At 44.8% G+C, this 12,504-nt stretch overlaps 1 protein-coding gene across 1 annotated transcript in view; it reads right to left on the reverse strand.

The window, feature by feature from the left end:
- rpp30 (ribonuclease P/MRP 30 subunit) overlaps window positions 1-12,504 on the reverse strand; it is a 56,427-nt gene that overhangs the window by 31,876 nt on the left and 12,047 nt on the right. The window contains exons 3-6 of the mRNA XM_084323613.1: window positions 11,905-11,961; window positions 11,595-11,660; window positions 10,617-10,685; window positions 8,570-8,659 (exon numbers count right to left, since the gene is read on the reverse strand). Coding sequence (XP_084179739.1) covers window positions 8,570-8,659; window positions 10,617-10,685; window positions 11,595-11,660; window positions 11,905-11,961 — 282 coding nt within the window. The remainder of the gene's footprint in view (window positions 1-8,569; window positions 8,660-10,616; window positions 10,686-11,594; window positions 11,661-11,904; window positions 11,962-12,504) is intronic.

Consider the following 12,504-nt stretch of genomic DNA (forward strand, 5'->3'; position numbering starts at 1 on the left):
GTATTGGGTCGTCCCAGCCCTGGTCCTTGTCCCATAGTGCTCGTACAATCATCTTTGCCCTGGTGGTGTAAGGTAGAATACATCCCAACGGGTCATATTGTCTGGCGAGTGTTCTGTACACACTCCGTCTGGTGGTCGGTATCGCCGTCTCGGTATTCCCTGCTCCGTGGTCAGGGGTTTGTGTCTATAGTGGAGCGAGTCTGTTTTGAAGCGCCAGACTAGTCCTAGTGTCATTTCTTGGGCTTCTCCTGGGATTGTCGCCATCCAGGTCTCGCTGCTGGCAGCCTTGTCCGCGGGGGAGAGGCTGCGCAATACGTGCGGGTCGCTGCTGGCCCACTGCCTGAGATCAAAGCCGCCTTTGATCAGGGAGGCGCGTAGCTTGAGTAGGAGAGCCTCGGCTTCTTCTTGGGTCGAAACGCTTTGTAAACAGTTGTCCACGTAGAAACTGTTCTTCACACTGTGTCGGACCTCTTCATCTGATGCTGGGTCCTCTGCGACGTGTTTCTGCAGTGCAAATGTAGCACAGCACGGGCTGCATGTGGTTCCGAAGGGGAGGACTTCCCATTGGTAGATGGCTGGGTGCTCATCTCCGATCCTCTCTCTCCATAGGAACCGCAGTAGGGGCTTATCCTCCTCCACTAGTCTCACCTGCAGGAACATCCCTTTGATATCCCCGCTGATAGCTACCTTGTCCTGGCGGAAGCGTAGTAGCACGCCTAGTAGAGAGGGGCCGAGTGTGGGGCCGGGCAAGAGCTCTTTATTCAGATTCTGGGATCCGATCTGGTAGCTGCAGTTAAACACAATGCGATCCTTGCCGTTGTGGTGGACCTTGTGGTGCGGCACGTACCATGATTCGGTTGTCTGATCGGCCTCTTTAATGTCAATCTTCATTACGTGTCTCGCTGTGATTAGCTTCTCAATCTCAGCGCGGTACACACTCTCTTGAGCGGGGTCTTTGGCTAGGCGCCGCTCTGTGTTCAATAGATACCGCTCCGTAGCTTCTTTCGTGGCGTGAAAGGTGGGCATTCCCTCTCGCCTCAGGAGTGGAGTTGCGTATCTCATCACTCCGCCGACTGTGACTCTCTTTGTCCCTTGCTCGAGGAGGTTTATGGCGTAAATGTCTTCTTTAGAACGAATGTCTTTCTTTTCGTTCTTAAAGGGCATCGTCTCTAGTGTTCATAGCCTCTCGACATGCTGCAGGAGAGTGGTGTCTTCTTCTGTCACTCTGGAGTGGAGGCAGCTAGTGGCTGCTGTTCGGTTGAGAGATTTAGCGAGGGGGCCTTGTAGTGTCCATCCTAGGCGGGTCTCGACTGCTGCAGGACAGCCTCTGGGTCCTGTATGGACCCGGTCTATCGGGACTATGAGGTCTGCATGGTCGGAGCCTATCAGCAGGGTCGGGGTGGCGCCGTCTATGAGCGGGATAGGTAGTTGACGCAGGTGCACATATTTATCCATCAGTTTGGCGATGGGGTAGGTGTACTGTGATAGTCCTATTTCTTGGCTGGTGAAAGCATTTGTAATCCTATACCGTCGCTCTGGCTGCCCGCTTGCTGCGATAGTGAAGGAGACATTCTCGCCTTTTATCGTCTTTAAATCTCTTCTTATTGTCCGAATCGTCATTTGGTTCTCGCTCCCCCGCAGTCCCAGCTGGGCCGCAGCGGACGCGAGCAGAAGGGTCTTCTCTGACCCGTCATCAAGGACGGCGTAAGTGTCCATGACTTTATCTTGGTAGCTCAATGTTACACGGACTACCTTTAAGAGCACTTGGGCGCCGCTGCTGCTGGCGGGGTCAATGTACATGACACTTGCCTTGGTGCTGCTCGATGGTGCAGGTGCAGGCTTTCTTCTGTTACTGTCGTGTAGGACATCTAGGTGGGCTCCGTCACACCAACTGCACCTCTTCTTTAGGCGGCACTCGGCTGCCATGTGACTGCGCGCACATCGGTAACAGCGCCTGTTGGACTTTATCCATTGACTCACTTCTTCTGCATTCATCTTTGTGAACAGGTCACATTGTGACAGCCAGTGTTCCTTCTCGCAGTACGGGCACACCATCTTCCACTTCTCTTTTCTCGAGGGGGTACTGTGGTTCTTACTGCTCGGTACTGATTCTGATTGGTGCATGACAGTCACCGATCTTCTTCCATCGTTTATTCTCCTGGGTCCCTCTCTGGAGCTTGGTGTGCTCCGCACGAACGTATCCAGTCGTAAGCTGCTGACTTCTCTCGCCAGGAAGTCGGCTAGATCGAGGAGGGATGGTTCGGGACCGTTAGGATCACGGTGGTCTCTCTGCCGCCTAAAGCGCTCTTGTCTGGCGGGTGGCAGCTTCTCTAAAATCCTCTCGACGTTAGAGTTGGCGTATAGCTCGTGCATACCCTTTTCTCGTTGCGCTCCCAGCATCCCTACCAGGGACTGCACTTTTATAGACAGGTCGTCTAATGAGCGATTGTCTGTTGCTGGGGGTAGGCGGTCAATATGCCTTATCTCTTGGATTACGTAATCCCATATACGTCCATATCTCTGGTCCAGCGCTGCTAGAGCCGCGGTGTATGGGGTCGTAGAGGTGGCATAGGCTAGCGCTATATTGTGCGCTCGGGGTACTTTCAGGTGCTTCAGTAATATTGCATACTTGTGACGTTCATCAACGACATCCACCATCATTGTCTCTAAGCACATTCGGAGCTCCGTGTACTGTGCCCGATTCTCATGGGTGAAGTCTGGGATGGTCGGTGTGGCAATGTATGACGCCGTGGATGGCTGATACATCGGCGAGCGTTGGGGGAGAGGCCTCCTAGGCGAGTCTCCTCTTGCGCCTCTCTGTGGGCTGGTACCGGCAGGGTACCATGGCCCGCTGGTCCAGGTGCTATTCCTCGGGGCTGGTCGTGCGTCGTGCTCACCCGTGAATAGAGTCGGGGGTCTGTAGCGCAGCGCCGCGGGGGTATAGCCTGGGCTGTACTGGACCTCCTGGTCCGGTGGAGTACTGTGCTGTCGTCGGGCTTGGTTCTCCTCCTCTCCCTCTTCTTCTTCTATCAGGTCCTCTAGATCCTGTAGTCGTTTATTTAGCTTCTCCGCAGTGTATGCTGCTCCTTCCTTGTAGCTGGGTCTCGCTTGGACCGGTCGGGGAAGGGGGTCTGCGGGGGGTATAGGCTTAGTCTGTTGGTCAAGTTCAGGGTCGCTTGCTCGGTTAGGAGACGCTGCCCTTGACTGTTGTCTCGACGAGTTCCTTGAACCCCTGGCGGAGGGAGAGGGTGTTGCCTTGAGGATCAGCTGCTCCATTAGTTGCGCTTGTAGCTTGTCGCGCTCGGCTTGTAGTCTGTCGCGCTCGGTTTCGCGCTGGATGAGAGCGAGGTCGCGCTCTGCTTCTCTTTGGGCACTGGCAGCGGCACGCTGGGTGTCTGCTCGGTCTCTTGCCATATTCTCTTCCGTCTGAAGGCGTCTCATCTCCAGGCGTATGCGCTCTTCTTCGCTCCGTTGCCGTGTCTGGAGTCGATCGCGTTCACCCTGAAGTCGATCGCGTTCACCCTGGAGTCGATCGCGTTCGGTAGAGGCTGTCAGGCTGACGAGGAACGCCTGTGATAGCATCCTCTCCGCTTCGCTGGGGGAAGACGGTTGTAGAGGTGAGCCGCTCCTGGCGGTACTCGTTGGGGAGTCCTGGAGCTCTATTTCCTCGGCGCTCTCCTCCTCTTCTTCCGTGCAGAGTTCTCTCTCTGTAGGGTTGTCTTCCTCCCGGGGCTGGTCGGGGACTACTTCTTCGGTATTGGCGGGGGGTAAAGGCATGTCAGCTCCCTCCTGGTCCCCACCGTGAGCTTGGTCAGTTACATTAGAACCCACTAGGGCCTCTGTGGTCGGGGTAACCTGGTCGTTAAGGTCAGACATAATTTTACTTTCTACTTTTACCGCGTTTACCGTTTGTAGAAGGCTAGGTAGTTGACTGACAGCGTAATCCTCTAAGTACTGAGGTGTCTGTCGTCTGCGCCGCAGGCGTTCTACGTTAGGAGGACCGTTTCGTGGAGTGTTCATCATAGGCCATTTCAATATTAATAACACTATATTAATATTACACTAGTTACCCTCCGGCTCGAAGGACCAATTGTAACTGAGGGGTACAATTCCCTGACTGTATTGATAAGTATGGTATCATTAAACCACTACCGCTTTATGTACTTTAACTACTGGCCACACAGTACATGATATAGATATGATGAACACTTTCCCACCTGATGAAACCAAGTCCACACAAATGTATCCGTCGAATCTTTAATATATAGCAAAGGGTATATACAACGTTCACGTAATGACATTTATGATTTGAATGCACTTGTAAGGCAAATGAGTATTCGTAGGCAAATCAACATTGAATGTCCAATCTCTGGTTACGCAGGAAGCAAGTATACAACCTGGTTCTTTAGGGAACTATAGCGATGGTACTTAATGATTATAGCTGGATACACTAAAGGGGGTCCCGCTGGTTGTAAGTCAGTAGGGGGGGGGGGGTTAGGAGAGCCGCTGGCGATATCCCATCTGGCCAATGATTTCTTGGGAGAATTCAGAGTGCTGAACACGGTGCCCACAGAACCTTGGTCCACAGATGAATACCGTTGGGCCCTCTTGTAGACGGTAGCTGCCGGTCCACAACGAAGAGACGTGAGGCGACCTCACTCGGGTTAGAGCGCCGTCTCACCTGGACTCCTCTCGGGGGTAGTTCCAACACTTACCAGTGTTGGCTGTTATCCATGGCATAATCAAAGCACCCAAAGCAAGTAGATAATCCAAGCCGTGTAGGGCTCGCCGTCGTCCGGGTAAGGTAATCCAATGTGCAGGTCCACTCGTCCTAGCCCAGAACTCCTCGGATGAAAGCACCACACGTGGTCTGCCCAGCTTGGTTAAGACTCTAGATAACGCGAGGAAAACGATGGGGGTACTGCTCACTTTATAACTCTAACCGAACGATGCACCATACATAATAGACTATTATTAACTTAATAGAAATACGTCCCACTCGACGGTATAGTGCCAAACTATGACAATTCAACTATTAATCCACACGATGTCTCAATGCCATTCTGAGGCCAAGTTGACCATACTGCACCACACGTGTATCGTGGGTGAGGCTTAACGTCTTGCCACTAGGTTGGAGGGTAAAGAACTAAGGGCTAAGGGACTAAAAGAAAGTTCTACTTTACTTGCGCCATATATATATGCGCTGTGAACAAATAGTACCATTCGTATTTCGCCAGACGTATTCCTACGCGGAACCGGGCTAGTAACGACATGTTCGTCGGCACGATTGAACTTGAACCAAGGGGCTTGGCTGCTGGCGCCAAGTTCTTGTCCAATGAGAGAATGAAACTATTATGGGCTGTTAGTAGACTAAAGGGATATTCAGTGTATATGTACAAGGAATATACAAGGGATATCAAACGATATACAAATACTATTAAATATATATCCATAAATAAATATATATATTCGGTTTAATCTGATCCTTCACAACAAGTAGTATCGATAAAATCCTAACGATACCCATCCCTAATCATTACACCCCTAGTATATAATGATACTAATAATTTCTTTGTATAGCCGTTTGTAAATAAAATGTTTAGCAAAATGCTAGTTACTTAACAGTTTGAGTGCCAGCCATTAACATTGGAAACCCTGTTGAATGCCAGCACCCACTTCAATGATAGCGTTGTAAATGCATAATCTCTCTTAAATTATGTGTCTAATCTGCCTGTCGTTTATCAATGACTTGTTTGTAGTCAACAGTCGAAACGGATTTTTTTTTTTTATATATAAATCGGTTCATTTTCGCTTTATAGCATTTTGAAAAGCCCTCGTTTAAGGAAAATATATAGATTCCGTGATAAACGGCATTTACTGGAATATTCTAGCATACACAAACTGTCATTTTTCGGCCTATTTATGAATAGTTTTCAAATAAACGCTAGATTATCGATAGTATATGTGTACTTATGCACGCTATAGAGGCGGGCAGAAAAATCGATTCTCTCATTTCCTCATCAGCGATCACCGCACACACACACACGCATAGGGCTAAAGCTTATATCTCTGTGAAAACAGCTCTGATTATCCTAAGACTGATAAAATAAATTCCTTACCTGAGATCAGATGTTATCCAAAAAGATTATTCCAATTCCTGATCGCCATTCCAAATATCGATCACGCTTATTGATTACAGTGTTGGTACTGTAAATACATAATCCACGCTGTTCTGATGGCCGGCGATCACTTGGTCTCTTCAGTTGGTCTCTTCAGTTGGCTTGACGGAAAAGTAAAATGAGCAAACTGACCACTCACCCTGCATCAGTGTAAAGTAATGGGGTGCAGTTACACAGGGAGAGACTATAGGGGGCGGTATCTTCCCAATTGAGCTCAGAGACTCTGCAGCACTAACCCGAGGCTCGATTGATGAAATATGAATTCAAATCGCCAATAAATTAAAAAAAAACGACAAACAAACGCTATATAGCGTCGGGGGCACTCAAAGGTCGGCATGAACTAATGACAAAAAACGTCCATGGCACTCAATGTGTTAAAGGGACCATATTTGGGGGGGGGGGGGGGGGATTGCTTGCTTTTAGTCCTTGTATGGATTTAGGTCATGTTATTTAGGAACTCCTTGCTGTTTGGCCAGGGTTTCAAGTCTTCAGATGAACAAGTTGATCTGAATGATTGCCCTTTCTGGGCCCTATTCCCCATACCTGGCTACCTGAGTTAGCCGGATAATTTTCAGCATAGCTTGACTTAAGCCAGACATTTCCGTTCCCCGACGTCGGTTTTTCTAAATCGCCATGGTAACAGATCAGAACGTTTGAACCTGCTCCGGAGCAGGGTTAAGTTCAGTTAGCTTGATGAACCATGGCCACACCCTCGCAAAGAAATGCCAGCTCGTTTCCTGAAATAATTACCACAGTGTAGATCTGCATTATACCATTCTAAATTATGTTTTTGTGCTTCGTTTTCCTAGAGGGGGCTTTTGAAATGTAAAATAATAGACCTAAATGCTGATAATAAATCATATTCAGCCTATAGATTTACTTTGTCCTAAATAATGCACGTCATATTTATACGGATACGGCGCTCGAAGTCGCGATACACACTGCATGTGGTTATTTTAATAACGGAGCATTGCAAATGTGAATGCCGCGGGGACATTTTTAATGAATGAAACCTATCGGGCGTTTGGCTCTGATTAGTTTCATATTCTCTGCTGTGGATGTATTTGCTTAACGGAGCGCCCGGATTTCATTCAAGCATAAATGTAAGTGTCTATGCTTGGATTGTAGATTATGAATTACGAGGAATCTGAATCTGTGGATTGTTGAATTGTATCACTGTCACTCACACGTTATTGTGATATTGTAACTGGGATTAAAATGTCTGATGAGATGCGCTGTTTGACGGATTTGAGAAATTGAATGAGCCGTTGACATTAATGCATTTGAGAAAATGCATTTATCTTTTCAAGCACTGTTATCTGATGATGAACATGCGTCACTCGTATAAACCAAAGGTTAATCAATTCAATGCATATGGATTATGTCTGAAACAGATTAAAACCTGATTAATAGTGAAACTGTATAGCCGGCTCCAAGCCTCTCTGACACGTTATTTCGGGGGTCGCGCCTTGAAAACTGTATTTATATATAAAGTACATGTTACCTAAGCCGAGCGCATACAGTACAGATATCCTCATAAGCATCTATTAATTCGTATCAATTAGATACTCTTTGGGCTTGTTTGCATCTACTTATTCTGAAAGAGTTTAACTAATTATTTTCGCTAGCAATAGATCTCATTCGATTATTCATTCCATTAAGCCTACTGCCATCAGGCACATTTAAAGAAATATAATCTGATTGATTGGGGTAATGAGGGATTTAACATTAGCCTATAGATTATGCATTTAACTTGTCGGCGAGGCTATTGAGCCGTACTGTATTGTACCCATTCTGCAATATGTTAATAAAGTTTTAAATCAATCAATCAATCAATGCCGTTAGAAAATCAGGATTTCTGCCATCGACACCTGCTGTCTTTTCAGCTGAGGCGGCCGCGTGCACTGATCCTGAGCATCAAGTCTGGTTCAAATTAACGAGACTGAATCCACCTTCGAGGAACAGGGAAAGCATGGATTCAAACATCAGGTTAATTTAATCTGGATAATGGGACTTTTGATCGACTTAGTTGAACCAGGTACGGGGAATAGTGCCCTGGTGTCACAAGACAGAAACAAACAATGAATTTGCTCTAATTAATGGATTAGCTGTGCTTTTTGGAGCCAGGAAGTGGAACACTGCCCACCTAAATGTACTGCTCAGTTTGTAAATGTGTATTACTCTTGGGTGTGGGGTAGCCAGGCAGGGAAGGAAATCATTCATTTAAATGTGTTGTGTGGCTACAGCCACAAAAAAGTCATGTTCAAAACAAGGGCAGAAAGAGGTTCTGGAATATAAATAATTTAACTTGCAAAAGAAAAACAACATGTTCCGCAGATTCAAGGAAGTCATATACAATTGTTGAAATGATAATAAAACATGTGGCTGACCGCGTTGACTGGAGCCCTTTTCAAGTAGAAAGGGAGTTTCTCTGTCATCGTTATACAGATGATGTCCACGTTAAACATCATAGTGGCTGCCTAAACACAAACACAGAATAAAGTCTGTATCAGTTGAGTCTTCATCTACAACATTGTTTGACAAACATGACAAACATTATATCAACAATGCCATATATATATACCATTGCTAAAACAGGTTTTGGAATGAATGTGTGAGACTTTGGAGTCTGGTCAACATTAGTTAATTTTACCTTACATTTGACCTCAAGTAGGGATGCACCGATATGAAAATTTGCCACCGATACCGATTGTTCAACTAACACAATCGACCGATACCGATATTTGTGGCACAAAAAAAATATGTTTTATTTTTTGTATATAATTATTTTATTTTTTTAATGAAACTACTGTATATTTGTATGTCTCTAAATGTTTTGATGAATTGAAAATAGAGGACCCTTATGTAAAAAAGCCGAAAGTCTTTTTCTGGTCTTCATCCTCCAGTCCACTGAGCTGTACTGTATTGTACCCATTCTGCAATCTGTTAATAAAGTTTTCAATCAATCAGACAAATGTATAGAAAAGCTTTTATTATAACCATATAACAAAAAATTATATTATTGTTTATGAAAATGTTTTAGCCCTATGCTTGACTATTATTTTAGGCATGGCAACAAATAAAATAATAATAAAATTAATAAATAAAATATTAAATAAATAAATAGGCTACACGTCTCTCTTTTTGTGTTACAAATTGTGCTCACCGATATGAACATAGGCCTCTTTACTTACTTAAAAAAAGGAAACATCTCTCTAAACACTATCTCTCAACCAAAGCAATGCAACAAAACAATTTTGATTGACAGTCGATTCTGCCAATTACGTCACACCGCTTGCACCCGCCTCTGCTGTTCTTACCACCAATCGGCAAGCGCCTTTTCGAATTTTACTTCCGGGATGTCCACCATTGATTTTCACGAGATCAACAACAAAGCTAATAACGTTAGCTCCCCGCCGGCCACGAGTGGACTACCAGCGCTCCACAGGAGTACTAAACAAGGCATAATGATTTTACCGCAACGAATGTTATAAAAAAAGCTTTTCTATACATTTGTCTGATTGAAAACTTTATTAACAGATTGCAGAATAGGTACAGCTCAGTACGGGCTCTCTGAGCAAAGGAAGCAACTGAGATATGAATGAGTAATGCTTGCTATGTTGGGGTAAATACGCTGATGTTATTGAACGTGTAACTATGTAAGGGATAATGTATAGCTACGAGGTCATTGTCGCAAAATAATTGACCGACACGGAGTTTAAAATACTGAGGCGCCTCGCCGAGGTGTTTTAAACGTCAGTGAAGGTCAATTATTTTGCGACAATGATCGAGTATAGCTATACATTATCCCGCTTATTACATGGCTAACTTACTAACAATATACCTAATTCATTTTACATCGACAAGACGAGATCAAATGCAGACGCAGTTCTGTTCTGGCTCCGCTGTCATCGTCACACACACTCCGCTGTCAGTGCAGCCGGCAGGTGTGTCTGATTGGCTGCACTGATGCAGTGTGTCAGTGGGCTTGATTGCGAACAGCTGCGAAAAACAATAATCACCGGTGGTTATCGAAAAATAATTCACCGCTGTCTGGGGCTATTGACCAATCACAATCAAGCATTTCGGCGAATGTTTAAACGCCATGTAATAAATAACGTTAATGCCACAAAACGAATGCCTTTGTTAATCATAAGTAGTAACTTTGATGCAGTAGCGTGTGTGTGTGGGGGCGGCGTTGTGCAGGTCGCTTGACTGAAACTTTTCAAAGTTTGAATGTGTGGGCCAGATTGACGCGACAAATTTATGGATATTTATCGGCTACTGCCATCGGCACACTTGAGCTTATCGGCCGATATAGGCCGATGGCAGTCAACAAGGCACTTATCGGCCGATACCGATACCTGACCGATATATCGGTGCACCCCTAACCTCAAGTAAGGCAATTATTGCTAGGTGAGAACTGGTGTAACTTACCTGAAAGAGTTTCTCTGAGGAAGGCAGGACAGCCACCAAGTCGAAGGCTTTGTAGTCTGCATAGGGCCTCTGAGGGGAGAGAAAGATATTCTAGTCACCAACGGTTTATGATGTTCCAGTTACAGATGATTTATGATGTTCCAGTTACAGATGATTTATGATGTTCCAGTTACAGATGATTTATGGCGTTCCAGTTACAGATTATTTATGACATTCCAGTTACAGATGATTTATGATATTCCAGTTACAAATACATCTGAATACTTATGACTAGGGCTGCAATGATTAGTCGACATAATCGACAACGTCGATCATAAAAACTCGTCGACGCAGAATGTTTGCGTCGATTAGTCATTAGAAAAAATTATAATATTTTTTTGCACTATCTATCTTTGTGAACGTGGCTTCTCAGCTCTGGTCCAGCTGAAGACAAAGCAGAGGAACAGATTGGACATTGAGCATGACCTCAGAGTTGCTTTGTCTACCATCACCCCAGACTTTGAGACTCTTTGTCAGGAGCAAACAACATCCCCAGTTATCCCATTAGTTCCCTGGGATGTTAAGCTAAGAAGTCTGCTATATATTTTTTTTAGTTATTTAAACACTTCCACTTTAATTTGTATTATTTAATTTATTTATCTTGTTATGAGTGATTGTTGTATTGTTCAAATACATTTTGATTGAAAGTTGCTTAAGATCCAAATTCAAATGTTTCATGAGTAATTTTAATTTGCTATGGGATCATCATGTTATGTTAAGTTAACTGTTAAGGCAGAGGGACTGGACAACAGGGTGACATTCACAGGTGTGCAGACTTGAGCATGTGAGGTAAAACATGCATTGGAGAAGGAGCCATGCCCACAGGAAGCAGAGATTGAGGGTGTGACAAAAATAATCGTTAGATTAGTCGATTACCAAAATAATCGTTAGTTGCAACCCTACTTATGACCATATTATGTTATCGGAACACAGACTCACCAAGTGACTGGGGTCAGTGGCCACAATGGTCAGTCTGTTGAGCACTTTTATGGGTCTGGATTTACCCTGAGAGAGAGAGAGAGAGAGAGAAAGACTGTCAATCACACAAAAGATTCCTTCCGTTTGATTGTTTTGTTAATGTAAAAGTATGTTTCCCATGTCAATAAAGCCCATTTGGAGGAGGAAAGAGAGCGAGAGAGAGAGAGAGAGAGAGAGAGAGAGAGAGAGAGTGTTGTGTTGCAAAGTTTGGCCCCATAAGAAAAAGTATGAAAACTATAGCCCTTAAAAATTATCATCATCATCACCATACCTGTATTATTGGGAAGGTGTCAAACAGCTCAGAAACACATGCTGGTAAGACAGCTTCCTGTCAACAAACACAAGCTAAAGTTAGGAGACATATTAGGCCACAATTGTCAAGTCTGGTTCAAGTCAAGACCAAGTCGAAATGTGGTCAAGACTAGTCCCATTCAAGACCAAGACCAAACAATAATCACCTTATGTTCCTAGACAACAATGCTGCCAGCTTTGCCTTTTCAACTTCCTATGATATTGTGGCACTCCATCTACAAAAGGATATATTGGCACCTATCCTCATTGCATAAGCAGCATGTTGTGTTTTATTATTAATACTGCATGATAACGATACTTTACACATTATGAAGCTGCTGAGCAATATGGGGCAACTTACTCCTTGGATTAAACCCAAAGTCTTGGACCTGGTGTTATCATAGACTCAGACCTAAACTTTAAATCACACATCAACACAGAACGACTACAATTCATTCAAAACCTTGCAACTCGGCTATTACCTAGAACAGCAGTTCTCAAACTACGGGTCGCGACCCAAAGTGGTAGCGCATTGGCAACTAAAAGAAAAAGGAAAAAAATCAAGAGAAAAACCGACAAG

Source organism: Notolepis coatsorum, assembly GCF_963971535.1.
Source record: "Notolepis coatsorum genome assembly, chromosome: 10".
Classification (NCBI taxonomy): Eukaryota; Metazoa; Chordata; class Actinopteri; order Aulopiformes; family Paralepididae; genus Notolepis; species Notolepis coatsorum.